General features: G+C 54.9%; 1 protein-coding gene across 2 annotated transcripts in view; it reads left to right on the forward strand.

Moving 5' to 3' along the window:
* Positions 1 to 4,676: 4,676 nt before the first annotated feature.
* Positions 4,677 to 26,612, forward strand: part of LMX1A (LIM homeobox transcription factor 1 alpha) — a 41,903-nt gene continuing 19,967 nt past the window's right edge. Inside the window, exons 1-2 of one of the 2 annotated variants that reach the window (XM_031505500.2) lie at positions 4,677 to 4,788; positions 5,392 to 5,574. In XM_031505500.2, coding sequence (XP_031361360.2) covers positions 4,709 to 4,788; positions 5,392 to 5,574 — 263 coding nt within the window. In that variant the 5' untranslated portion in view covers positions 4,677 to 4,708. Of the gene's footprint in view, positions 4,789 to 5,387; positions 5,575 to 26,612 lie in introns of both variants that reach the window. The other variant, XM_077785236.1, reaches the window with a different exon arrangement.

Raw genomic sequence — 26,612 nt, forward strand, 5'->3', positions numbered from 1 at the left:
CAAGCCAGACTCTGGGAATGACTGCTGCAAGGCCATTTTCTCTTTGCCACCATGCCTCACATCTTCACGAGCTTCCCGAGTTAGCAGCAGGTCGTCCCCACCATGGACAAGCTTTGTCCTGGTGTACAGGCCAAAAGTGTCAAAGCATTTATTAATTCTGGGCTGCTCCCTCTGCAATGCTCTGTGGAGGGGGCTTCAAAAAATAGTGGAGTTTTGGGTCCTGTAGCAGCTGCTTCAGTTTCTGCTGAGTCCAACAACAGCACTGTTGGAATCTGAGGTATTGATGATCCTGAGATTGTAGAAAGTCTCTGTCTGTCAGCCCCCTGCCAAAGCAGAAGCCAGAATTGGTCTGTGCTGGTTCCATGTTGTTTATTCTGTTTATCTCTAACATGTTCTGCTGCCCTGCCCAGCTCTGTCCTGCAGGGCAGCGTGTGGGGCTCTGCCCTCAGTGGGATGTTACAAACATTAAATACCACAAACTACCTGTGCTTTTACAATATTTACATATTTTATAAAATATATATATATATATGTAAATATATAATATATATGTGTATATATTACTATATTTACAACAATGTGCCAATATCTGTCACCTACGTTGGACAGTGTGTCCCCAGCCTGAACCAACAGAAAAATGCCAACACCACAGTGAGACATGGAGGGCATGAAGAAGGAGAAAAAGGACAAGGCACACCCAATTTCCTCCATCTTGTCCCCTTTGGACCCCTCATCTAGAATCCTAAGATTTTACTTTTGCACCCGTGCCACACTTAATTATTACTCATATCACACACTCAGAGGTTATAATTCATCCTGTAAGATTGAAAACTCTTTTCCATGGACAGAGATCACAGCCAGTGCCTCTGGGGGCTCTGTCCAGGGGGGTTCCTGACCCCTGCCAGGGTCCCAGGCCTGCCAGGGCAGCCAGAGGGAAGCTCTGGATTCCCACAGCAGTGGAAAGCCGTGCATCCTCTTTCAGAGGGGATGGCAAGGTACATTGTGGTGCAAAGCATGATCGAGAAGCCCTGATAAATCCCCAGGAGTTTATCAGCCTGAGTGGACAAAGACCAACCTCTATCTAAGCAAGGCCAGGGGCTGCCACTCCATTTCTCTCTCCTCTCTTCCTGCGCCCTCTGTGCAATCCACTCTACCTGAGACAGGCTTGGTCTGTTGGATTTCAGTGGTGAAATGAGAGGATTTCATCAGCCCAGGGCTGTGTGACAGCACGGTGGCTGTGGGCTGGTCTCTGGCTTGCCTCCGTGCCAGGCTGGCCAGCCCAGCTGGCTGTGCAGCTGCTGATGCCCCTGAAGGGCTCTGGGGGTGGCAGAAGGACAGGGAGGCACAGTCCTTGCAGGGGTGAGTGGTGTCGAGGGACCTCTCTGGTGCTGGACAAGGCTTCTTCTTCTGTGTCAAGTTGGCTTCGGGCATTCGAGGCACCTGGATGGTGCTGGCCCAGTGACTCCTGTCCCAAGGGAGGTGGCCTGTAGCCATCTTCTCCTTGGTCTCCTGCCCGCCTGCTTCTGGGGCCAGCCCTGCCCGCTCCTGCGTGTTCCTGCATCTGCTTGGCTGGGCAGAGTTAAGGTGATGCTGGAGGAGGGATCTGGAGCCAGGGCAGCTGCTGTGGCTGTGGCTACCTGGGAGCTGAGTGCTGCTGATCCCCTTCCAGCAGCGAGCAGTGGGGACCTGCACAGAACGTGACAGCTGGGCAGCCCCAGCGGGGAGACGGCTGGGGAAGATGTGCAGCCCCTCTGCCAATGTTGTGGCCTTGTTCCTTCGCTTGGCAGCTTCTGTTTAATGCAGTTCTCCAGCACCACCCGCTTTTTTGCAACACCTGGCTGCCTGTAGACTCCTCAGCTAGAAGGAAAAAGGCAAGACTTGCTTTTCCTCTGGTTTAATTCTCTTTGGCTGTTGGTGCTGCCCCTAGTTCCGCTCTGGGTGAGCTAATAATGGAAACTGGTCCTCAGAAGCTGTAGTGAGCAGCCTGAAATACTCCCCCCATGTTTTGTAGGGCCACTGCCCATGTTGAAGTTGCACTTTAGGGGGGTTGGAGTGTATTTCTTGCATAGTTGACTGGTTCGCCTGGTGATCACCCTTTGCATGAGGCCAGGTGTGCTCTGACCTGTGTGGGAGCTGGTGGATGTGTAAGTCACGAGCAGCAACACCCTGCTGCAGCCTCCCTGGTGATGCACACTTGCCTCAGCCCCCAAACCTGATCTTCATAGACCAAGCTGGGAATTGTACACGAGAGCTGCAAGGTGAGACAGTCTCCAGCCCCTCCTTGTATGGAGAAGAGAAGGAGGAGGAGGAGGAGGAAAACAGTGGGGTGGCAACATCCAGGAAAGAATGACTTCTCTCCCAGCTGTTCCTGCAGCTCTGAGCAGAGAAAATCAGGTGGGCGGTCTGAGTTTGCCAGCAAAGTGCTCTGCACAGGGACACAGATTTTAGCAGCGCTCGTGGATGGTATCCCCACCCCATGGGGCTGGCATTCCCTGGCTCTGTAAGGAAAATCTGCCCTGCACAGCTCTGTAGGATGCACAGCGAGGCAGGAAGAGCTGCAGGCAGTGCTTGGAGCCCCTGGTCATGCTGCAGTCCTTGCTGGGCTGGTGTCTTGGCAAGGTGGCTCCAGTGGATCTGGCTACTCTGACACTTGGCTGTAGCTGCTCAGAGACCTTCAGGAGAGCCAAAGACAAAGGTGTCAGATCCCAGTGCCTCCCTGCTGCAGCCCAGCCTTCCTGGATGTGAGTGGTCAGAGCTGTTTGACACTGACCCGTGTGACAGCACCAAGGCTTTTATGCCCAAACTCTCAGGGAATTATATTGGGATACAGTAGGGCTGTCCCAGGACTGTGTTTCCCTCTCCCGTGGGATTTTGGCAGGGCAGTGAGCTGCCTGTGCTAACCTGCGGCCTCTCTCCTTCCTACGAATTCCCAGAGGAGACGACCTCGGTCCCTGCGTCACCCACGTCATCGGGGTGTGGGGAGCACTCGGTGACGAGGATGCCCCACAGAGAGGCTGGGAGCGCATCTGCCCCCGGTGCCAAGGTCAGCGGTGAGCACAGGAGGTGAGGTCCCTAAAAGCCTCCCATCCTCCGCCATCCTACAGCGGCTCCCTCGCAGCTCTGAGGCCGTTTCCCTGCTCGCCGGCCGGAGACGGGGACCCAGCCCTCCTCCGTGCCGGGGAAGCCGCGGATCCCCGTCCCGGCTGCTCCGGCAGCGGCAGGTACGCGGCCCCAGCCCCGCTGCAGAGCGCTCCGACCTGCGGGGCCGTGGAACTCCCCGGAAAGCAGCGAAACCCCACAAGCAGGAGGGAAAGGGAGAGCCGGGAAGGACGGGAAAGCGCCGGAGCTGCGGGAAGGCTCCAAGTTTCATCTTCCCCGGCCGGGCGGGACCGTTCCTCCGCGGGTTTCCCCTCCCCGAAACCGATGCGGTTTGGCGGAGACGCAGCTCCGCTTCCCCGGGGCCGCTTCCCCCTGCGGCCCCGCGGAACCGGAGCCCGGAGCGGACCGAGCCCCGCTCGGCGCCAGGGATCACCGGAGACGAGCTCTCCGGGGCAGCTCTCCGGCTTTGGTGTTGGGATTTTTTTTGTTGTTATTTCTTTTTTGTTTTCCCCCCTCCCAGCATTCATTTTCTTTAAACACTCCGGAGCAGCGGGAGCGAGGCGCCCGGGGCGATGCGCAGCGCGGGGGAGCGCATCCCCGCCGGGGACCGCCCCGGGCAGGGGACCGACTTTCCCCAAAGACTGCCAGCCTGGGCTTCTCCTGGAAGGGGGACTTGATTTCCAGCCGGTTTCATTATTGGGAGAGACATTGTGGTGGGGCACCACCCTCTACCTTTTTTTTTTTTCCCTCCTTTTCTTTCTTTCTTTTTTTCTTTCTTTCTTCTTTTCTTTCCTTTTTTTTTTTTTTCTTTTCTTTTTTTTTTTTTTTTTTCTTCCTTCTGGCTTTCTAAGAAAAGAAGGAAAAAAGCCAGGGAGCGGGGGCGGCCAGGCCGAGCCGTGCACCCCGGAGCCGGGAAAGGCCGACAGCCCCTCGAGGCGTGGCGGGGCCGGTGCCTGCAGCCAGGCAGGAGAGCGGGGAGGAAACTTATTTCGAGTGGGGTGGAGAGGGGAGGGCAGGGGGTGGGGGTCGGGCAGGGAGGTATCAGCTCCAGGAAATGTGCCTTGGCAGCAGTCGGACGGGCGCTTCCCGGCAGGTTGGTGCGCTCCTCTCCGGAGCCGTCCAGGGAGCCGCGGCTCGCTCCGCACCCCGGGCAGCGCCGGCGGCGGGGACGCGGGGGGCTGCGGTACAGCCGGGGAGGCAGGAGCCGCTTCGAGACCCTCCAGGAGCTGTGGCTGCCGACGCCTCTCCCGCCGGCTCCTCGCAGGAAGGCACCGCCCGGGCCGCCCCAGGTAAGCGGCCGAGCCCCGCCGACGGCAGCCCCGCATCCTCCCGTCCCGCATCCTCCCGTCCGCGGCTGCGGGGCACCCAGGTCCGGTCGGCTCCCGACGTCGGGGCCGCGGGGCTGGGGGGCTGCTGCGAGCCCGGCCGGGGCAGCGGCTGCGCAGCCGGAACGGGGGGCCCGAGGGGTTCTCCCGTTGGGAGGGAGGAGGGAGCGCGGCGCCGAGGAGCGGCCGGGGGCGGCGGGGCCGGCGGCCGGGCTGAGCGCGGTGTGTCCGGGCTGTGTTGGCAGGCGGGCGGCGCGGCCCCTCGCCCGGCCCGGTTCCCCACCATGCTGGACGGGCTGAAGATGGAGGAGAGTTTGCAGAGCGCCCTGGACCCCGCGACTCCCTTCTCCTCCTTGCTGGGTAAGTCGGGGCGCCCCGCTTGTCCTCCTGGGGACCCCACAGGGCGGGGCGCGGCCGGGCGGGCCCGAGCGATGGATGGGCACGGGAGGTTCGGGAGGCCCGGGGACAGCTTTCCCCGGCTCGGTCCTGCCCGGCGCCGTGCCGCTGCCTTCTCCCGGGGTGTGCCCCCGGCGCCCGCCTTCGCTGCGCCCGCTTCGTTCCGCGATTGCATTAAATTGTGCGTCCCCCTAAACCCGCCTTGTAACGAAGGGCTATCCTTCGTACCGACAATAAATAAATCATTTTTTTCTTTTTATCTTCGTTTTAATATCGGTTTCAAACTGTCGCCCTCTCCCTGAGCTGCGGCTCCGCTGCCGCCTTTCCAAGAGGAACGAAATTGGGGGCGATGTGCCCCCCCCGGAGCTGCCCCAAGGCACAGGTCCCTCCTGGATTCCGCAGCAGCTCCCCGCACACCCCCGTGCCCCCGCGACCCACGGGCCCGTGCGGGGGCAGCGAGAACCGCGGGACCCTCCGTCCGTCCGTCCGTCCGTCCGTCCCTCGCCCGGCCCGTCTCCCCGGCCGCCTTTCCCTCCGCCCACCCCAGCCCCGGCTCCTTCCCCGCAGGCAGAGCCGCGACCCCCAAATCGGTGTGCGAAGGGTGTCAGCGAGTGATTTTGGACCGGTTCTTGCTGCGCCTGAACGACAGCCTGTGGCATGAGCAGTGCGTCCAGTGCGCGTCCTGCAAGGAGCCCCTGCAGACCACCTGCTTCTACCGCGACAAGAAGCTCTACTGCAAGCTGGACTATGAGAAGTAAGTGTCGCTTGCCCCTCGGGGAGCCCCCTCGCTCTGCTCTCACCGCCCACAAAGCCCCAGCGCCCTGTAAAAGCTTGTGGGGGGGACTGGTGTCCCGCTGCTGCTCCCCACGTCCCCTGCCCCGTGTTTCCCAAGAGGTGTCGGCCCTTGCTGTGCTGCACGCTGAGTTGTGCTTCTGCCCCGAGGTCTCGTTGCCCCCTGGTTCTCTCCTTTTCAGAGGTGCTTCGTTGGGCTCAGGTTGTGCCCTGGGAATTGAGGATGTTTTGTTGGGAGCCTGGGAGACCCACGGTAACCCCAGGTCCGTGTGGGGATGGGGCCGAGCATTTTCCCCTGGTTTTATTTTCCTATGGAGGATCTGGAGGAGGAAAGTTATATCCTCCCTGACCTGGTGCTGGACAAGGTTATTATTCTAATATTATTCTAATATCCTCACAGGCAGGGAAATGCTATTGCTTTCCCCCCTGGTTGGTGGGGAAACTGAGGCACTCGGCAGGAACCAGGGAAGGCCTGCTGAATTCTGAGTGTTGACTGTCGTGCAGAAGCTTTTACTGCATCCGGGTCTGTGATGCTGAAGAAATTGGGGTGTTAAAGCCTCCCAGCCCTGAGGCTTTCCTCTTTGGAAGTGTGGGGTTAGGGGGAACGACAATGAGAAAATTATTTTTCTTTTTTAAAAGAAAAACCATTCCAGTGGGAATGGGGAGAAGGCTGCTGAATCTTCCCTCCCCTGCAGCTGCTTTCATTTTTTTTCTTGCTCATCCTGCTCTTGCCGTCCTTTCCGGACCCCACTGCCTGGCTGAGTTTTGGAACTGTTAAATTTTTGTTGCCTCTGGGCTGGTTGTTTCTTGAGGAGGTTGTAGGTGGGGGACAAGATCCCTCACTATGGTGATAGCACGGCTGTGGAAGCCCTGCAATTTAATTCCCTTTCTTATAGCAGAAAGCAGTGATCGTTGATGCTCTCATCCCTGGCCTTCGGCGAGCTGGTGAGCGTGCCGGGGTCTAGCCCAGCTCTATGCCTTCTTAAAATTGGGGTTTTGGGTTTTTTGAGTGTTTTGGGGTTTTTTTTCCTCCTTTAAATCCCGTATTGTGGGTCTGAGTTTAATCACTATGGATACAAGGCAAATTGAAAGCAGAATTTGTGCGCGTGACCTTGTTTTCAAATGTTTACGAAAGAGCGGAAGAATTAGCTGCCGTGAGAGTGGAAAGGAGAGAGCTGCGCCACGGGGTGGGTTTTTGTAGGCAAAAAATATGTTGAGATTGGGTGCACTGCTTGTTTGTCTGTAGAAATTTGGCTACTGGCTCCCATACGTTTCGACCACGTTCAATTCTCATTTTCTGCCTTATCGGTATTTTTGTTTGGACCATCAAGGGGAAATTGGGGTGACTGTCACCCAGAAATGCCTTTCCAGCTTGCAGCACATGTGGATTTTACTCTTGACTGCAGCTTGTGAGCTCTTGAAGTGTCTCCAACCTGAAACCCTCCTCTGATATCTGTTGGCTGTGGAAGAAATCGGTGCCGCAGTTGGCTTCTTGCTGTGCCCATCTATCTCACTGTTGGGATGGACAAGGATGACTGCGGGAAAAAAATGTCACAAATTTTTCCTGAGGTCCAGTAATAGCACCGTTTTTCCTGGTTCTTTCTCGGTTGTGTTTGTGCTGGTGACTTTTGCCCGAGCTGGGAGGCTCAGGCTCTGCGACGGGTGGTTTCCCAAGGTGTGATGGTTTTAACCCTAACTCACTGCTGGCCTCTTCCCCTCCTGCCCCTGCTTGCTTCTTGCCATCATCTCATCATCCCCTTGCATTTAATGTTAATTATTTTAGCACGGGGGTGAAGGTTTGTGTCCCTTCTCCTTTCATCCTCCCCGCAGGACTCTGCTGTTCCGCTGGTGCGACTCCTTACCTGGTGATGGCAAGGACGCAGAGCAGAGTCCCAAAGAACTGCTTCCTCTGGGCTCTGCCGAGCTTTATATAACACTCTATTTACCAAAAATCCTTCTTTCTTTTCCCAAATGCCCATCCTGCCTTTGGACTGAGCATTTTCCTGGGTGCAGGAGCACCGGGCCTGCCTTAGCCACGGTGCCAACACCGATAGCAGGGATTTGAGAGCGAAACGCGCGGAGGAAGAGCCGCTGCTCTCAGACTGAGCTCATTATCTCGAGCTGGTTAATTATCACAAGTGACTGACTCTCCTTGCAGGGGAAAGCGGCCGATCCTCCCGGTGGCAGCGGCGTAGCCGGGCTCCAGAGGCCTCTCCGGGTGGGAAGGCTGTGTGTGGAATGCCGGGGGAGTCAGGGAAGTGGTTGGGATCCAACCTGCCGCGATCACGGTGTTGGTGTTCTGCGGTTGTGTGTGATTGTGGTTTTTTTGTTTGTTTGGTTTTGTTTTGGTTGTTTTTTTTTTTTAAATTGAAAGAAGGGATTTCTCTTCCAGATGGTGAATGTTGGGGTGTTTTCCCAGGGATGAGTAGGTGCAGAATTTTCCAACACGTCTCTGCACTCTCTGTTTGATCTCTGTTTGTAACAAGGCCGCAGAGGGTTAATGAGGGAGCGCGAGACGGCAGCTATGCCTTCAGTTATAAATACACCCATGGAAAGTGTTACAGACTGATTTAAGCAAGCATCTGACTCGCTGGACTCTAGAAATCAAGGAGTAATTTGTTAAAACACATGTTTCACATTTCTTTGTCTTTCACAAAGAGGAAGGACTTGGGAGCGGACTTGGAAAGGGATAGATTAAAGGCCGAGGGTGCCAGGTCAGGTCTTGGCATCTCTTTGGGGTGCCACAGCTCAGGGCCCACGGGCAGTTCAGATAGTGATGCTGTCTGGGAACTTGAGGAGTTGGGGGTCACTCTTGGAGCACTTTCCCCAGCGCTGATGGGGAGGGCTCCTGGAGAGGGACGGCTCAAGCCTGTGCCCCTGGGACGGCGTCTATTTGGAGCAGAGGACGCTCGTTACAGAACATCCCGAATCCCGCGGCAGCCCCCGGCGCTTGTCCAAACCTGATAAGTCTCAACTATGACAAGGTTCAGTCTTCGCCCTGGCCGGCTCCCCGGCTGCAAAGTGGCCCTGGGGACACACCCCGGTTGTGGGGCCCCTGTGGCGGTGGTCAGGGGGATGAGCTTTTGTAGTGGCAGATTTGGGGGGGGTGAACCCCAAACCTGGCCATAAACAGGGAGGAGTGCTGGTAGAGATGGCAAGAGTGGGGTTACTCTGGAGCCTTAAAATCTACATGGGGATGGGAATTGTTGAGCCCCCTCTCGCCTAGTGAGGTTTGCACGGGCCAGGCAGAGCCAGGGATGTAGGGAGGACCTGGAGGCACGGGAAGATCCCCACTGCAAGTTCTGGGGGCCGACAGCGGTGCGGTCATGACGGGGGGCGCAGCTGGGGAGCGTGGCGACGGCGGGGCTGCTTGGCACATCCCCAGCCACGGCGCAGAGCCCCGGCCCCAGCCCCGGCTGGCAGGAGCAGATGGCCAGCACATCTCGGAGCAGGCCTGGCATGTGGGCGCCGGCAGCGGAGGGGCGGCCGCGGCCCCCGAGCCGCCACGCCGTGCCGGGCTCCCCGGCCGAGGCAGGCAGTTGTGTGATGCTCGCCCTGTCTTCGCACGACTTGATGGCTCTGTGCCCTTGCCAGCTTCCGCGGGGCTCTCCTTGCCTGCCTCCAAAATCCCGTGCTCCCGGAGGCACGGGCTCGTGTGGGTGCTGCCGCCCCCTCCTTCAGGAGTTAAAATCTGAAGTTGTGTCCGGCTGCAAAGGACAAAGAATAAAAATCCTTCCGCCCTCCCGGTGTGCCCGCGTGTGAAGGAACTCGTCGGCGTTGGGTTTTCAGATCACACCCGGCGTCTTCACGTGAGGGACGAGCCTGAGTCCTCGGCAGCGTGGTCCTGCCAGGCCATGGATGGATCTGCAGGCTCGGGGTAGCCTCCTCTGGCCTGCTGGAGGCTCCTCTGGCAGCTGCTGCTGTAGAGGAGACAGGGGGAAGAGGTTTGGATCATGGTGGATGTTTATCCTGCGTAACATGGGTAACGTAATGGTGCGATTACCTGGTGCTACTTCCCCAGCCTGGAAGGGCTGTGAGGAATAATCCCAGATGGATCAAAGGGAATGGTGCTGGACACTTCAGCAGAGCCTGGTCCTACCAGCTGGAGAGTTCCTGTGGTGTGGTGGGTTTGTCCCGGTGGTTTGCATTCTCTCACCTTGCCTTCCCTCACTGGAGAAGTGCTTTTTGTGGCTGAGAGGAGAGAACTATCCCTCCAGAGAGCCACAGGTCAGCCCAGCTGCAGTCCAGCATCTTCTCTGGAGGCTGTTTCCCTTCTTCTACAGTATCCTGTGGAGAGGAAGATGCTGACTTGGGTTTCTCCAGCTGGCTAGGGACTTGGAGCAGTCAGGCTAGCCTGGGTGGAGTAGGAGAGCATAAGCCAACTCCGTGGCACAATGTCCCTCTTGCTGGTCTCTTTCCTCATCTCTCAATCTTTCTGTCTAGTGCTTCCCATGCTTCTTGCCCACTCTCCATCCCCACCTAGCAGCTCATCTCCTGCAGCAAACCCCTCTCTGTCCTCACCCACAGCTCCTGGAGGAATAGCGCTGACTCCTTGTGGGCTGGGAGGAGTGTGGCTGTGGGACACTGAGTCCCCACCAGGGATGCCGTGGTTGGTACTGCAGGGCTGGGACCAGGCACCGCCTCTTTTGGTTTTTTGTTATTGAGTCAACTTCTTGTGCTGGCAGGGGGTGGGAAGGCAGGGAAGCAGTGGGATGCAGCGAGAGGGATCCGTGCTGGAAATGCCAGGCAAGCAACATAGACCTTGCCTCCATCTCCACCAAGCCCTGTCCTCTCCCTTGTGGGGCTCTCCCTTTCCAAAGGGAGCAAAGGAGAGATTTGGCATCTTGGCCCTTCTCTTGGCCCTTAATTAGATTTGTCTTACAATTAACATTTCATAGAAAGGCCTGGAAGTGAGTGAGGTTTGGCAGATTGGGAGCTAGGCAGTCGAACAGACTTGTCATCTCTCCCTCCGTTGTGGGGACAGGGGTGGCTTTGGGGTCACCCCATTGGCAGTGGGATCCTGGAGACTGCAGGTCAGTACCATCAGAGCCATAACCTGAGCATCCTTGGGACTCCTTATGCTTTCTGCCATTTTATTTTGGACACACCATGATTTTTTTCTTTTTTTACCTTTTTTTCCCCACTCTACGGGCTGGTGCTCCCTGCTCAGCCCCCAATGGTGCTCTTAAAGCTGTGGGAATCGCTTCAGGTTTTTGCAGCCCTGACAAAGGCACCAAAAAAGAAATCGACTGGGAAAGAAAGAGGGGTTTGTTTCACTTTGATGAGAATTTTGTCTCCACCAGCTGGAGAGACAGCTGGGGTCCTCTCCTGCCCCAGCTCGCCAGCCCTCGCCTCGCCGGCTCTTCACCTGCTCCGCCAGGCGCAGGGAGGGATTTGCCGAGGCGGGGATTTCAGAGAGCCCCAGTGGGGTTGGTGCTTCCTCAGGGAGCCCTCCAGCAGCTCTGAACCTGATGCTGTGGCCACGGGCAGCCGGTGTGGGAGCGGCTGGAGGTGCTGGCTGTGGGCTGTGCTGACGGCTGCCCAGCGTGCGGGCAGGATTTGCCCGTGGCTGCATGTGCTACCAGGGACACTGATCTCTGCTGGCCGTCCCCAACCCCGCTGGCAGCAGTGGGGTGGCCTCAACGTGCCCAAACCCACGGCAGTTTCTGATTCTGATGCTGCATGCTCACCCCAGGGTGTGGCAAGGGGGATCCCAAAGGCCCCTCTGCCTCGGAGCAGGAGAAAAGGGAATTTGGGGTCTAGGGCTGATCTCCTGCTCACAAGGGTGCAGGTCCTGCTCCTGTCTGAGAAGAGGGAAAACTCAGCAGTTTGGATCTGTATTCCCCACTTCTGGTGAACCTTGTGGTGTGCAGCCAAGGAGGTGCTCAGCACTCGGTGCTGGAGCATGTCTGAGGAAGAGGAGGCTGCAGCCAAGGTGGAGGGAGGTGGGAATGAGAATTGTCCCGGGTATTTTTCTTCTCAAGATGTTCTTTGTGTCTTTGTGCTCTCTTGTCTCTGGCTCGTGCCCTCTGAAGAAGCAAACATGAAGCAGGGATGGGGCCTGGGCTGGAGGACTGTGCCTTTGTCCACAATTCAATCAAGCACCTCCTCTGTAGCAGGAGTGAGGAAGACATTTAAAGTAGAGAGAAAATATTTGGATTTTACTGCGTGAAAATACCAGGCTCAAGCCAGCTTATTTTTTTTTTTACGTAAATGTGTTTTCACAAGAAATGTGCATTTCTGTGTATTTGAGATTTCAGGAGGGGAGAGGTGAGGGGGGCTATCAGCACTCTCTGTTGTAGCAAACTCTATGACAACCCCTAGTTTTGTCCCTCAATACTTTTATCCTGGTTGGAATCCTGCTTCCTGGCAGAAAGAATCCAGCTGGCCCGTGGTTATCTTCTCCTGGGGTTGTTGGCCCTCAGGGGCAAAGGATGCACCCGTGTTGTCTTACATGTCTCTGTGAAACCAGCAGGCATCTCATTGCAGCTCTGTTTGAGGTTTGCTGTTTGTTTTTGTAGGTTTTTTTTTTTTTTTTTTGAAGATGGTCAAACCTTGGTTGCCCAGGAGAGGAGTTCTGTTATTCCTGGCTTCCCACCTCAAATATTTACGGACAGCCAGATGCCAAAGCTTTTGCAAAAGGCATGGGGCAGGCTGTGCTGTGCCGTGCTGGGGCTGTGCAGGGCACAGCGTTGGGCTGATGGCACCCCAGTTCCCTTTATTTGTGGGGGGGTTTTCTATCTGGTGGCTCTGTCTTCTTGCTTATCTGGGATTTTTCTGGGGTCTTATTAACAAAAGGTTGTTAGGGATCCTTCAGATGTTCCATGCTTTGTAGACTGGCTGTCTGAAAATGGGAGTTTCTCCCACAAAGGCTGGAGCTTTCAGGAGGGTGATGTGTGAGTTTCTGAGCGCAGGGGTGAAATCATGTCATGTTCAGTGCATATCATTTATTTTCTCCTGCTGCACTGTACTTGCATGCACCTACCTGTTTTCAGTAGAGTGTTTCAAGTGCCCACAAAGATGTTTTTTGGGGTCAGGTCTTCTGCACTAGTGCCTGGTCTGGGGATGGTGGACCATGGTTGCACACAAGAGAAAGAACTGACAGTTGGCTCTCTCACCCATTAAATGGAGCTGGAAATACAAATCTAGCTTAAAAATGCTTATTTCATCATCATAAGCACTTACAGCATCTTTCTGGGCAAGTTTGAATGCTGGATGTGAATCCTCTGTGTCTCTCCAGATCTGCCTAATTTTTATGTCATGCTCACCTTTGTGTTTTCCACCTTGGGCTACCTTGGTCCAAAGGTGAGCCTGAGTTTGTGTTGTAGCTCCTCCCAGGCACAAATTGGCATGATAAAGGTACAGATTGAGAGGAAAAGGCACAAATCATTAGGAGAGGCTCTCTCCTCTGTGTCCCAGCAGGCAGTGATGTCGGAGGGTCCCTGTGGCTCTCCCTGCACGGAGACATCCTGCTCTCCCTCTGGGCCAATGCCTGGAGGGGCAGAGGATGCTGGAGGATGCTTCCTTTGCCAGCCCTTGTGCTCTGCGAGCACAGGGCTCAGCACTGATCCTCCCGAGCTGTCTCCACGTCACTGCTGTCCCTACATTGTCTCTCTCTGCTCCCCACCCCTCTCCTTCCCTCGTGGGTTTCTTTTCCTTGACAGCGGAACAAATCCCTTTTCACGGGACCGTCGCTCCCCGGCCCGTTGTCCCCCACCCCTGCCGTGCAAAATCCCCCTCCCCTGTTCCTCTGGAATGACAGCCACCATCCCAGTGGGGTGGAGAGCCCCTGAAATCCCTCTGGGCAAGGTTCCCTGCCCTGTAAAGGAGCAAAGTGGGGTCTTAAAAGCGTAAGAGGCGAGGGCGATTCCTGCAGAATCCATTGTTTGGATGCAATTGATCTCTTTGGGAGGTGCATCCTCTCCTCTGATGTTGTGCTTCAGAGATCCTTGGATGGACCTGGAGCCTGTGTGTCCAAGGACTCCTTCCTTCCTGCCTGGGGGCAGTGGGGCCATGCTGTAAGTTGATTTTTCGCTGCATAGCATTGCCCAAGGTGGTTGAGCAGGAAGAGGATGGTGGGAATTGTCTCTTTGCTGCCGAACACTCAGGGAAGCTTTTGGCTGGAAAAATTTGGAATGGAGAGAGAAACCGGTTAAGGGACCTGAATGTACTTTTCAGCTGCAGCAGCTTTTTTTACTTGAAAGAGTCAGTGTTATCATTTCTTGCCTCCAACCCCTGCCATTTTAAAATCATCGGGATGCTTTTGTTGGCAAAAATTCTGCTTGGAATTTGCTGGCCCTGTTAAGCCTTTAATTCTGGAAAACTGCATCTTGGCTCTGAAAAGGGTTATTAACCCCTGCAGTGATTTATTTAAATGGGAGGAGGGCAATGTCGCGTGTTTGCAGTGGCCTCCACGCGGGTGATTTAGATTAATAAATTCATGGGTGCTGCTAGTGGAGGCGGGAGTTTGTTGAGGAACAACCCCAAAACTCCTGCCTGATGATTTCTGTGTTGAGCCTGGGTTGGAACTGCCCTCCACCATGCTACTGGGACACCTTATCTGGGCATCTTTTCCGTTTCTGCTCTTGGAGAGTCAGCAGGAGAGGAGGGAATGCCAGCTGTGCTCTGCTGTCAGGTGCTGGCTGCTGGGGAGGGGATGACAGCCTCTTTTCCCCTTATACACCACGTGCTGTAGGTTCCTGTGAGGGCTGAAGGTTAGGAAAAGGCTCCCACAGGATTCAGCCAAGCCAAGGTCTGAATTGCCCCATGGAAATGCTGAACTCCAGGTTTTGGCTGCAGGGAGAGCGAGATGTTGCCCACTGAGCAGTGTCCTTGAACCCAGCCATCCTCTTGTCTTGGGTGTTGTTGGACTCTGGAGTGGTGGGATGGCTCAGGCTTTTGTGCCTGGAGTCTCACCTGTGCCCAAAGGGTGACCAGCTGGGTTGGTGATGGAGAACTGAAATCCTGAATGATTTATATCTTGGCATCCCCTCTGCCCAGCAGCTCGCAGCAGTGGTATCGAGCAGATCCTTGTAAATGGTGCTGTGGGTGTGGGAGCTTGGTGAGGAAATCACTGAGTGTCTGAAACTTCTTGATGCCTGCTCTGGTGGGTGCTGCTCCTTCCCTCTGCACCCGTAATTATGAGAGGCTGAGAGAGCAACCTCAGTGGACTGGCATAAAAGTTTAATGAAGCTTAAAGTCTTGTGGGTCGGGCTCTTGAGTCTGAGCTTGTTTCAGCTCTGGATCTGGGGAGGAGGGTTAAGCAGAAAGGAGGAGAGGCTTCCTGCATGCATTACCTCAAGGACATTAAACCCCACGTTGACGGGAGAGGCTGTTGTGGAGATGGATTAGGAGAAAGTAATGAAGGAGGACATCAGAGATGGGTGAGGATGGGTGAAGGGCCCTGCGTGGTGAATGCAGCTCCGTGTGAGATATTTACCCTTGGCAGTGGGAAAGCTGCCCATGACAGGGACAAGGTTTTTCTGGCCCCTGCTGTGCTAAGATGCCCTGTGCAGCCCCAAACCCAGCTGGGGCAGGTGCTGGCATGCAGCAGGACTCGGCTCAGCCAGCTCCTGTGGGAGAGGCTCCAGGCTGGGGAGGGTTGTTGGGATGCCAGTGTGTGTGGGACACAAGTTCGTGGCATTGTTTTGGTTCTCCATGGCCAGCCAGGTTCAGAGGCACTGATGCAGGAGGACGTGAAGTGATGAATCTGGCTGCTAAACCAGAGCCCCAAATCCCAGCTCTGCTGGGATGGCCCATCCCCATCCTCCAGAGGAAGTGCAGTTTCCCTGCCAATAATGTCTTTATGCTATTTCCAACCACATAGCAAAACATCCCAGGAACTCCCTGAATCCTTGGCTTTTAAAGTAAGTATACCCCCACCTTGAACTGATTTATTTTTGCCTGTTTTGGCACTTCTGTCTCCAAGCATCAGCCATGATCCTTCCCTCCCTTGCCTGATGCCTGCAGAGCACCATTCTCAGGCAGAGCAGCCTCATTTTTGGGGTGATGCTTTGCAGGTCTCCTTTGTCAGCCAAGGATGTGTGTCAGGCACATTGTGGGTGAGAGGTGCTTGTGGAACAACACCCAAATCTGCGCCTTTCCCTTTAGTCCTCTTGTGCCAGAAAAGTGCAGCAAAAGTCAACCAACGACGCATCTTGCCGAAGCTGCATTTTTTTTTCCATGAGGATTAGTGGTTCAAGAGCGGGGATTTTCAAACTGACAAGCCCTTGGCAGAGAAATAATTACAGGCTTTTTTATCCTTTGTATTTCCTAAGTAGTTCTAAATAACTTTTTCCCTTGAGGCATTTTTTTAAGTCTAAAATACAGGGGGAAAAATGTGAATTTCCTTAGTGTCCTTGAAAATATGCAAGATGTTTGTGGAGACTATTTAAGTTTCAGCTATAAGGTTTTCTGCGTGCGTTTTTCGCTTTAACCACATCCAATCAACCCAAGTTTCTTGGCTGGTGATGCTTCAGAAATGGATCTTAGGAATTGGAGATGGAGGGAGATAGATGTGATCACTTCTTGGCCATCTCAGGAATGTGAGTTTTGCCTCTCCAGTGTATTCCCCAGGGTTTCTTACCCCACTCCTTGCTGCAAGAGAAGATTTCTGGGGCTAGTGGAGCAAGTTTTCCTTGTCAGTGTCTATTAGTTGATTCCTCCAAGGTGCTGGGAGTCCCTCTGGGAAGCCATGGCCATCCCTCTTTCCCCAGCATCCTGCAGAGCCCAGCAGGGTTCACCCATCCCTGTCCTCTGCTGGCTCCTCTTCTTGCCTGTACCTCCATCCTGGATGCTTTGCCCAGTCTTTTTCATTTAAAAAACAGACAGCGTGATGTGAAAAAAACCTCCTGGGGGCAGCTCCAAGACACACATGAGCTTGTGCCTTCTATCATTGGGAAAATTCACCTCCTGTGAGTTTCCATGGAAGCCCTTAGCATGGCACCCGAATTTTCTGAGCACCTCTGTGCCTGCACCATGTTTTACCACGCCTGGAGCTCTTTTTGACCCTGCTCTTCTGCCCCTCTTGGAAGAGCCCTCTGGAGGGTGCTGTCCCAAATCCCAGCTGTTCCATGCCTGACCAGGTATCCATTCATCCCTAATACTAAGCCCTGCTTGTGATGCAAGGGGGGATCTGGGAGGACCCCCTGGTGTTTGCACTCGCTGCAATATCACAGGGCAGTGCTGGGGCTGCCTTATTGCCTCTGCTGTCAGGGCAGTGCCGAGGTGCTCCCCTGGGATTGCTGCTGCAATATTCCTGCTGTTGGCAGGCTGCTGTTAATAACAGCATTGCTCTACCTTGGCTTTATTAAGTGAGGGAAGCCTCCTTTCCTTACACCCCAAGCACATCAGGGTCTGGCCTTTGGGGTGAGAGGGAAGGAGGTGGGAGCGGAGAGGGGGGAGCATTTGAAGTAATTAGAGGTGCTCGGTGCAGAGTGGGGGATTGCCAAGAAGGATGAGGACCCTCTGCAAAACCCCACTGTGGGCTCTGCCTGACTCACCCCACTCCTCCCAGCCCTTCATCTCCCTTAGGGCTGTGGTGTTTAGAGAGTGGGGTGGTGAATGCCTTGCTTTCCCTGTTCCCTCTTCTGCTGAAGACCCTTTTAGGGTACTTAAATTCTGGTTGAGCTGGTGAGGAGGCCACAAGGTAGCTCCAGGGCTCACAAAATCCCTTGTGCCCTGCAGATATGGCAGGTGACTCTGCAGGGGAATACATGGTGCCAGGAGGGGACCTGCCTGTCCTGTCTCTGCTGCCCCAGCCACCATTTCTCAGGGGAAGGGATTTTTGTTTTTTTTGGGTTTTTTGGGTTTTTTTCTCCACTTCCCCTCTCCAGACGCTGCCAATCCCACTAAAACTTTTGACTGGAGCAGGGATTACATGCTCGGGTTTCAGCCCTTGTCTGCAAGTGGTGTAAACTTTCTGCTGGAGCTCAAGTGACATTTTGTGGGAGATAGGAAAGTATTAAGTGTTGGTCCTTGCAGATAAAAATAGCCACTGGCCCAACGACATTTTCTGTCATCTTACCACTGCTCCATTGCCTCCACGCTCGTGCTTCCAGCATGGGCTTTTCTCATCATCAGGTGCTGGGTGCATCCAAAACCCACCCGACTTGGTCCCAGCATCCTCACCTGCCTCACCAGCAGCACCTGGACAGGACCAGGGTGGGCACTGGGTGCAGGGCTGAGGCCAAACGCAGATAGGAGCAGCAGGTCCTGGTTTTGTGTTCCCGAGGGCTGGAAGGAAACACCAAACCCAGGATCCCTCTTCTCCTGGAATCAAGAGTCCAAATTGCTCATTGCTGCCGACCTCGGTGCTAGAGTGGGAGCTCCCCTGGTTCAGGAGTCCTCATGTGCTCACACGTGGCTGCCTGTGTGTTTTTCCCGTTGCTGTGTTTCCGAGCTGATGTTTTTGTCCTGAGGTTCCAGCCGGGGCTGGCTCGGGGCCCTTCGGCAGCATCGGCAGGGCTGACTCTTGCTGCTCCAGAAACACGGGGCTGGGGCCGGGCAAAGGAGAGGAGGAGGAGGAGGGAGTGGCAGGGTCTGGCTTGCTGCTGAGCTGTGACCAGATCTGCTGCTGGGAGAGGCTCCCTCACCCTGCCTGGCCTGTATTTTCCCCAGCTCTGCTGCTTTGGAGCAGCATCCACGTGCTCCATCTCCAAAAACAGCCGGCGTGGCTCTGGGAGAGCCCGTGTGTGGCTGGGAGGATGGCAGCAGGGACAAGTTCTTCTCCTGCTGAGCCTCTCTTCCTCATGGCTGGTTCCAGGAAGTTCCCTGGTATTGGACTGGGCATCCTTTGAGGGTGCCTTCATTCCATCTGCTTGTTCTTGTGAGTGAGGATGCTCTCATCATTCACCCCAAGGACCATTTCATGGGGAGAGCTGTGCAGTCAGGCTGGCTTCAATGCAAATCTGTAATTGCACCCCTTAAATACTTTTCTGCAACAAGTGAAAGCATTTGGGAGCAGCATCTTTTCCACATTCCCCTTGCTTCCTGGTTCAAGGCCCACCTGCTCCTGGGGGTTTCAGCATCTTGCCTGGTGTCCTCCATCAGCTGAAGCATCTCTCCCTCCACAAGTAAGGAGCCAGGTCCTCCTCGTGTGTCTGAAGCCAAACCAATGCTGTGGCACTTGGCCACTTACAGTAGTGGGCGATTACTGAGCCCCTGCCAGGAATTCTTCCAGTGGGATTGGGAAGGCTCTGGGGTGTTAATTTTGTCCTGCAGTGTGGAAGCTCTGAGCAGAGCCCGCCGTGTTTTGTAACGGGTCATACGATGCCGGCGGTGGCGGCCGCCTGCCCTGCGCTTCAAGGTCACTGCTGAGCCTGGGGCCGCTGGGGCAGCTCCTGGCTGCAGCCCTTCCTGCCTTCCGTGCCTCTCGTGGGCTCAGCTCCCTCCTGGGGCAAAGCCTCTGTCCCCTCGGAGCTCAGGTTTGGAGCTGTTTTCCCCCATCTGGAGAGGCTGCAGTCCTTGCTGCCTTCTGTGCCTCTGACCAGGCTCTGCTCTCTCCTGGGGCAAAGCCTCCAGCACCTCGAGAGCTCAGGTTGTTTTCTCCCATCTGGAGAGGCTGCAGCCCACATCTCAGGATGTCTCCTTGCTCCTGGGGTACAAACCCTGCCCATAACTCATGTGCCTCCCAACACGCTGTCCCCACATCTGCCAGCCACAGCCCACAGCCAGAGCTTGGGCAGGTAGAGCTCTGTTCCCTGAGAGTTCTGCAGCATCCTGCCAAGGACAGGACCTTCCAGGATACTTAGAGACAATATTCCCTCATTCTCCTTGCCTTAAAACATGTCCCAGTAAGGAATTTATCTTGTGTCCCTGAAGCTGAGGGAACTGCTGAGTGGAGAAGGGTCTGGCAGAGGTGAGGAGTGCAGGGTCATGATGAATAATCAGGGATGCTCCTGCCTGCTCTGTCCCTTTCAACCCCCCACAGGAAAAGCACATCCATCCCAATGGGAAGAGCCTCCCATGATCTTTATCAGTAAATAAATGTTTGAGGCCCACCGTTGTATCAAGAAATTAGAAGGGACTGTTAGGACCGGCTGTTAAATAAGAATTAAAGGTTTCAAATATTAAGGGGCAATTGGCCCTCACCAGTTCTCTTGTTACACAAACGTTTCATTTATAATTTGGACCCGAGCTGGGATGTGCTGAGAGATGCTCAGGCTGCAGCCTGCACACGGGGGTTAACGTGGTGCTCTCTCCTGCCAGAAAATAATAAAAGCCAGGGACTGTCTAGGGATTGTGCATGAAGGATTAGGAAGAGGATATGCACGGGCCTGTCTGCAGCTGGTTGAAGTCTAGTGCAGAGGGGTGAGCCTGGAAATCATTGTTTTCTGATGGCTGTGAGGGGGCCAGCTTGGAAAGGGATGTCTCCCTAAACCTGGGGATCTCCACAGCCGACTGATGTTTTTAGTGGGAGGCAGCGAGTGGATCTTATCTCCCTGGGAGACATCTGTGCTGGTCAGGAGGGAGGAAACACTGTGATGTGCATGCCTCTGCCTCTGCTTTCCAGGTGTTGTTGTTGTTCAGTGTGAGTGGAGGATGCTGAGCTCAAGGGATGGATTTTTTGGTGTCAGTGGAACATGCTGGACTCTGGGGAGCAGAGTTTGGGGGATTTTTGTGTGTGAGTGGAGCTTGCTGGGATCTGGGGAGCAGGGTTTTTGGTGTGAGTGGAAGATGCTGGGCTCCAGGGACTGGGTTTTCAGTGTGATCAGAGAATGCTGGGCTCTGGGCAGCAGGATTTTTTGGTGTCAATAGACTTCGTTGGACTCCAGGGACTGGGTTTTTGGTCTGAGCAGAGGATGCTGAGCTCCAGGGACCAAAGTTTTCCACCTTTCTATCATATGTGTGGGTTGTGCTGGGATCCTGGCTTCATCCGCAGCATTATCTGTGATCTCACAGCTTTTGAAGCTGCAACTCCCAAAGTTAGGGAGTTCAACAAAGTTCTTGCCTAGAGATAAAAAAGACAGAAGATGCTGGGGTCCTGTGTTTGCTTGACTTTGATGCTGTTCCCTGAAATGATCCCCTCGAGCTGGCTCAGGAAGCTGGAGTCACAGCTCTTCAGCTTAGAGGGAGCATGAAGATTTCCCAGCATCAGGTACCCACCATTAAGGATTTACCTTTGCAACCACCACGCTGCTGGAAGGTGCCTGCTGAGATGGAGGCATCGGAATTCCCCTGGGCAAGTCAGGCCTTTATGGCCCTCACCCAAGACAAGCACTGGTTGCTTTTGTGGCAACTATTAATTGCTTCCTGAATTTAAAAAGCATAAGCAAACTCTCTTGCTGGGGAATGAGTTACCTGGCACGTAAATGCTTTGCCACTAATGCCTGGCTGACCCTGACGATGATGTGAGGACCAGAAGAGCTTTCAAAGAATTTACCAGAAACCATTTTCAGGGGAGGTTGTGTGTTGTAAATTCTGAAGTAATGGGATGGAGGGAATTAGGTTAGATCATAGTTTGCAGAAACCAGGCACGATTCCCCATCGAGGGCCTTGAGATCATCAGAGCGGCGTGGTGAGGGGAGGCCCCCACATGTCTTTATCCACTGATGAGCGAGTTTACAACCTGGAAAATGAGATTATCGGAGGGTTTGTTTCACATGTGACGCTGGGGAGAAAAATGGGGTCCTGTTACGCCCAAAGGTGTGCTGTAAAGCCACAGGGGTTCCTGGAGGAGCAGCCCGGGATGGGGCTGGTGGTGCTGGGTTGAGGATGCCCAAGGCTGTCAGCACCCATTGCAGCAGCACTGGGGTGCCTTGCAGCCTTCTGTGGGAGTGTCTTGGGTGGTCCTGTGCCTCTGCTGAGCTCAGCCCAGCTCAGGGAGATGCTTCACGAGGATATTTAACCATTAGACCAAGGGAAACGGTGCCTGTCTGGCTTTCACAGCCTGCCCTAGTGTATCATGCACCCCCACCCTTCCTCTCCTGCCCTGAGCAGTCGTGGTGCTGTTTGCAGGTTTCTGGGGGGCCCCAGCCCTTCCTTGCCAGCTCCCCAGCTCGGGGACGGGGCTGCTGAGCTATTTCACAGGGAGCTGCTGGCACGTGGGGCTGTTTGCTGCCTCCCCCCTCCAGCAACGCCTTTCATTTCCTTGCTGCCTCCTCTGCTCTGCTCTTCTCAGCCCGCCCTGCACCGGAGGGATGGGGCCGGGCCAGCTTTAGGGATGCCAATGGTTTGGGGGGTTTTTTTGGGTTTTTTTTTTTTTTTTTTAGCTCTGCAAACAGTGTTAAACCGCTCTCATTTGAAAGGGCAGGTGTGGGAAAGGAGCTGTTTTGCCTGCAGCAAAAAAAAAAAAAAGTATTTCCCAAATCCAATATCTATGCAATGAGGGTACCGTGGTGGGAATTACACATCCTTCCATGGGGCAGTGCTTGCAGGGAGAGCAGTCAGAGGCCAGGCTGCCTCCAGTCCTAATAATAGTCTTGCTGGCTGCCTGGGGCAGGGCACTGGGGCTTGAAAGACCAAATCTAGTGGCTGATATTTGTCTGCCTGTGAACGTTGCTGTAGCAGATCCCATCCCACTTGTCCATCAAGTGGGAATTGCCTGGCACACAGACAGGTCACTGATGTTTTTGGGATGCCAGCGCTTGACACTGGGGAAGGTGTGAGTCTAAATCAGCATTGGGGTGTGTGTTTTTGCACTTCACTCTCTCCAGCAGAAGGACAGAGTTCAAAGGGGTTCTGGCCTTCCTGGAATAGGAAGTGGTGGGATCCACCCTGGAGCTTTTTCTCCTCTTAACCCAGAAAAGTCCCACCCCAGCCGGGAAGCCCCGTGTTCAGCTGGGTGTGGAATTGGGGATGGGAATGGAAAAGTCCATGTGAGAGGACTGTGCTCCACTTCTACTGCTGTTCTTCCTTCTGGAGCACCTGTGAGGTTGTGTTTGATCTGGGCCTGAGCTTGGGCTTTGTCTTTATTCTCCATTTAAAAGGGGGGAAAAGAAATTCGGGAGGCCCATGCAAGATGGGCTTGGAGCAGGGTGGCTCTCCCTGCACTGAGCAGGCACTGGTGTCCAATTTTCTGTCTCGCTTTGTTAAATGGACCTGTGAAGCCATTGCAAAGCCAAGATTGCAGAGGCAAACGCCCTGTGGCCAGATTGCAGGGTCTTGCTTAACCCAGCTCTGCTGGGCTTTTCCCCACAGTTTTCCTGTGAGGTCCCAGCTTTACCTTTTCACCACTGAGAAGCTCCCCAGGGTGACATGGCCAGCCCTGGGGGACTGGGATTTCTTTTGAAGGCAGGTTTTAATCACCTTCCAAAGCATAGATGCTTTCTGTGATTCATAGTTAGAGGTGGGAATTACCTTGTGATGCTTGTTTTGAAAGCAGTCCCTTCCTTTCTCCCTCTCAGGAGGTGGTTTGGAGGGACCTTTCCCTGCTGGCACTCGACATTCGCCACCCCAGGAGGCATCAGCCCACCAAGGTTAGGCTTCAGAGGTAACACTCTGTGGAAATGCACAGGGAGGATCTGTCAGCAGCTGGTTCCCTACCCGGGGGCTCAGTGTGGCTTTGATTTGGGCTCTGTCCGTGCTCAGGTGGTTTTCCTCCTGGTGCATTCCCTCCCCACAGGCTTTCATGGGCACTGAGGCTGCCTTTGGCTTTCTGCCTGCTCGTACACGGCTCTGTGGCCTGAGATGTGTCACCGCTGTGTCCCAGCTTTGTGTGAGTCCTTTCCCACCTCTGCATCCCACTGAGGACTTCCAGGGACAGAGGAGTCACCTGAGGAGGAGAGATGCTGTAGAAATCAAGGCAGGGTGGCCAGGTGTGCCACATCCATCACGTGTCCAGCCACCCAGTGAGTCACATCCCTGCCTGGCTCGGGGGATCACCATTCCTAGAGGCAGAGAGTGCCAGGTGTGGGTTTTTTTCTGGGAATAGGGACAGAGAAATACAACATCCCCGTTTGCAAGCCACTGGAGACATCTCTGGAGGAGGAGGAGGAGGCGTGAAGGTGCTTGGCATGCCGCTTGTGGAAGGGCTGGGGTGAGTTTTGGGGGCTTGGGGCTCCCCTTGCACTGATGCTGCTGGGTGAGGCTGTCTTTATCTGATGTTTTGCATTGCTTGGCTCAGCAGTGGAAGGTGAAGGGTTCCCCTGCCTGCCCTGGCTGTCAGCAGGGCTGTGCAGGCAGGACATGGGAAGGGAAGGAGAAGAGGATAACGCCCCAGCCGCAGGCCCTGGCCATTTCTGGATGAGTAGGTCATCTGGGTGTGGGAGGGGAGCTGGTGTCCAAGCCAGCCCAGAGAGCCTGGGATTGGGTGTATGTGTGATTTGGGGGAAAGTGAGAAGGGATTTCTTAGGCGAGAGGAATGCAAGTTTCCTCCTTCACATATGTCTCCTGTTCTTCCAGTTTGCAACAAAAGTCATCACATTGCCCAAGACCTGGCAGCAGGGACAGCCTGAGAACAGCCCACAAATCATGGAAAAGCTTCTCCCCTCCTCCCTGCCTGCCTCCAAGTGCTCAAGCATCAGGAACCACTTCAGTTCCCCTTTGGGCAGTAAAACTTTTGCCCCTTCCCAATGTGGGGCAGCTGCACAGCCCAGAGCTCTTGCATGCTGAAGCACTGGTCCCGGTGGGTTAGAATTCGGCCTTTCCTTTGAACTGGTTGTACTTTAAACCCTCCAAATGCTCCTGGGGAGGGCTGGAGTGCTCAGACATCCAGGGTGACAGCAGCTGTTTGGAGGAGACACCATGACACCGCTGGTGTGACCTTCCCTGTCGCCAGGTGCTGGGGACAAGTGACAGTGGCTCAGGTCCTGGTTGGTCTGCCTGGATTACCAGGCACTGGGAGGAGGGACAGGCACTCCCAAGGATGCCCAGCTGGGGAGTTTGGTGGTGTGGGGCTCCAGCTGAGAGGCAGAGGAGCAGTTGTGTCTCAGGATGAAGGGGGTTTTGATGGGCCCAGCCCTTACCTGCAGTCCTGCTGGCTGCTGCTTGTTGTTTGGCACGAGGAGCTGCTGGTGCAGCAGAGCTGCAAAGCTCAGGAGAGCCTGTCTGAGCTCTCCTCTGCACCCTCTGCATCTCGGGGATGGGCAAGGTCCCTCCTGCCGTGGGAATGGAGAGATGGAGACTGTTGCTGGAAAAGTGCTTCATGCAGTGTTCTTTGGGTCTCCTGGGACACCCAGAGCAGTGAGAGAGGCTGCCAGCCCTCCACCCTCCCAGCTGTGAGTGTTTGCATCCTGCCTGGCTTTGCTCCCACGTGGTTTGTGCTGGGGTGCAGGTCTGTGAGGATCCCTGTAAGAAAGGTGCTCTGGTTACCTCATTTTGGTTATTTGAGGATTGGCCATTGAGGATTTTCTTACAAGAAAGCAGTTCTATCCATTTCACTGCTCAGTGCAGCCAGGACTGGAGTCACCAAGCTATCCCACCCTCGGGGTCCACCCTGTGCCCCGTGTGCCATCAGACAGTCATGGGGCAGTTTTCACTAGAGGATCCCAGGGCTTTTGGGGCAGAGGAGACAAGGGGGGGCTCCAGCCAGGGAACAGGGACACCTGGTGCACCATGCTGGCCAGGAGAGGCTGTGACTGAGAGCTGGAGGCACTGTGAGCTCTGCAGAGGAGGAGAGGAATTGCTTCCATGTCCAGCTGGGGCATGGGGGCTCTCCTTTTGCAGCATGAACGCTCCACACACCGACTGCTGTCCCCCTGCCTTGCCCACCCTGGCGGGGAGGTGACAGCTGTGCCACCTCCCACCTTCCCCAAGATGTGTCCCAAGGCACCTGGGAGCCAGGAGGGGAGATGTCTGTGCAATGTGTGTGAGGGGAAACAGCTCCAGGCGAAGCCAAGTTCCATTGAGTGGTTCTACCCGGGACATGATTTTTCCTACAAGGAGAGCCCGCCCCAGCGGGATGCTCTGCCACCCTGAGGTGCTGCTCCTGCTGCCCCTGCCTGGTGAAGCCATGCAGGCTGCCCTGCTCCTGCCCCAGACCTGGCTCACGGGGAAGCAGGGGGATGCTTTCCCTTGTGCTCCCACACCGAGCCTCTTTCTGCTTCCCTGCTCCCGCCTTCCTCCTCCTCCTCCTCCTCCCGCAGCATCTGCTCCGGATGTTTTTTCCCTGAACTGCAGAAGCTGCATTTTTCCAAGCTGAATTTCCTTCTTTTTTTTTTTTTTATCTCTCCAGGGTCCCCTTCAGATTGCTTTGCTGCCTTCCATCCTCTCCAGTTTATTATCTTCTACGAATGTTATTAACATGGTAATTAGTCCCTAATTGCAATTGCCAATGAAGATGTCAGATAGGGCTGATGCTAACCCTCATCCTTCCCAATACTAACCTGTTACATTGTGCTCATGGGCACTCTGTTCCCCATTCCCCGGGACCCCTGTGACTCTGATCAGACAACCCTGGACCCCTCCTTCCTGCCCTGACAGGGTTGGTGGAGAGCCAGGGAAGCTCACCCTGTCCAAAGTCTATATAGACCCCTGACATTCCCTGTTCATCCTCTTTTGCCCCGCTCTCCCCTTGAACATCACAGAATAAAGAGAGCTGAACCAACATATCTGGGGTAACAGCCTCTTGTGGAAATCTTTGCCATCTCCTGATATTCCTCCCCTCAAAGCCTCGGCTCTCTGGGCTAGCCTGATAATTTAGGAGGCTGAGAGGGGGGGGAAACATCACTAACCCTGATGCTTCACTGCTTTTCCCTGGATGCTGTGGATTCCTCTGTGCCTCTCCCATCAGCTTTTGGTTTGGTTTCACAGAGGAGCACTCAGGTGTGTGAATGAGGTTTCTCCCCTAGCAAAGCCCAGGGTGCTTTATAAATTCCTCAGGGCCATGCTGGTGATGGGTGCAGCTCTGAAAAACACATTTTAGCTGGTCCCAAGCCTCAGAGGCAGGGTCATGACTGGCTCTCCATGGCAGCTCCCATGGGAGGCAGAAGGGAAAGGATTTTGGAAAGCTGAAGGCTGGCATTTGCCATCCCGCCTATACACTGAGCCCTCTGGCTGCTCGGGCACCGTGCAAAGGTCTCCCATCCTATAAATGGGCAGAGAGGTAGGCCAGGAGATGGG

Source organism: Lonchura striata, chromosome 9 (assembly GCF_046129695.1).
Source record: "Lonchura striata isolate bLonStr1 chromosome 9, bLonStr1.mat, whole genome shotgun sequence".
NCBI lineage: Eukaryota > Metazoa > Chordata > Aves > Passeriformes > Estrildidae > Lonchura > Lonchura striata.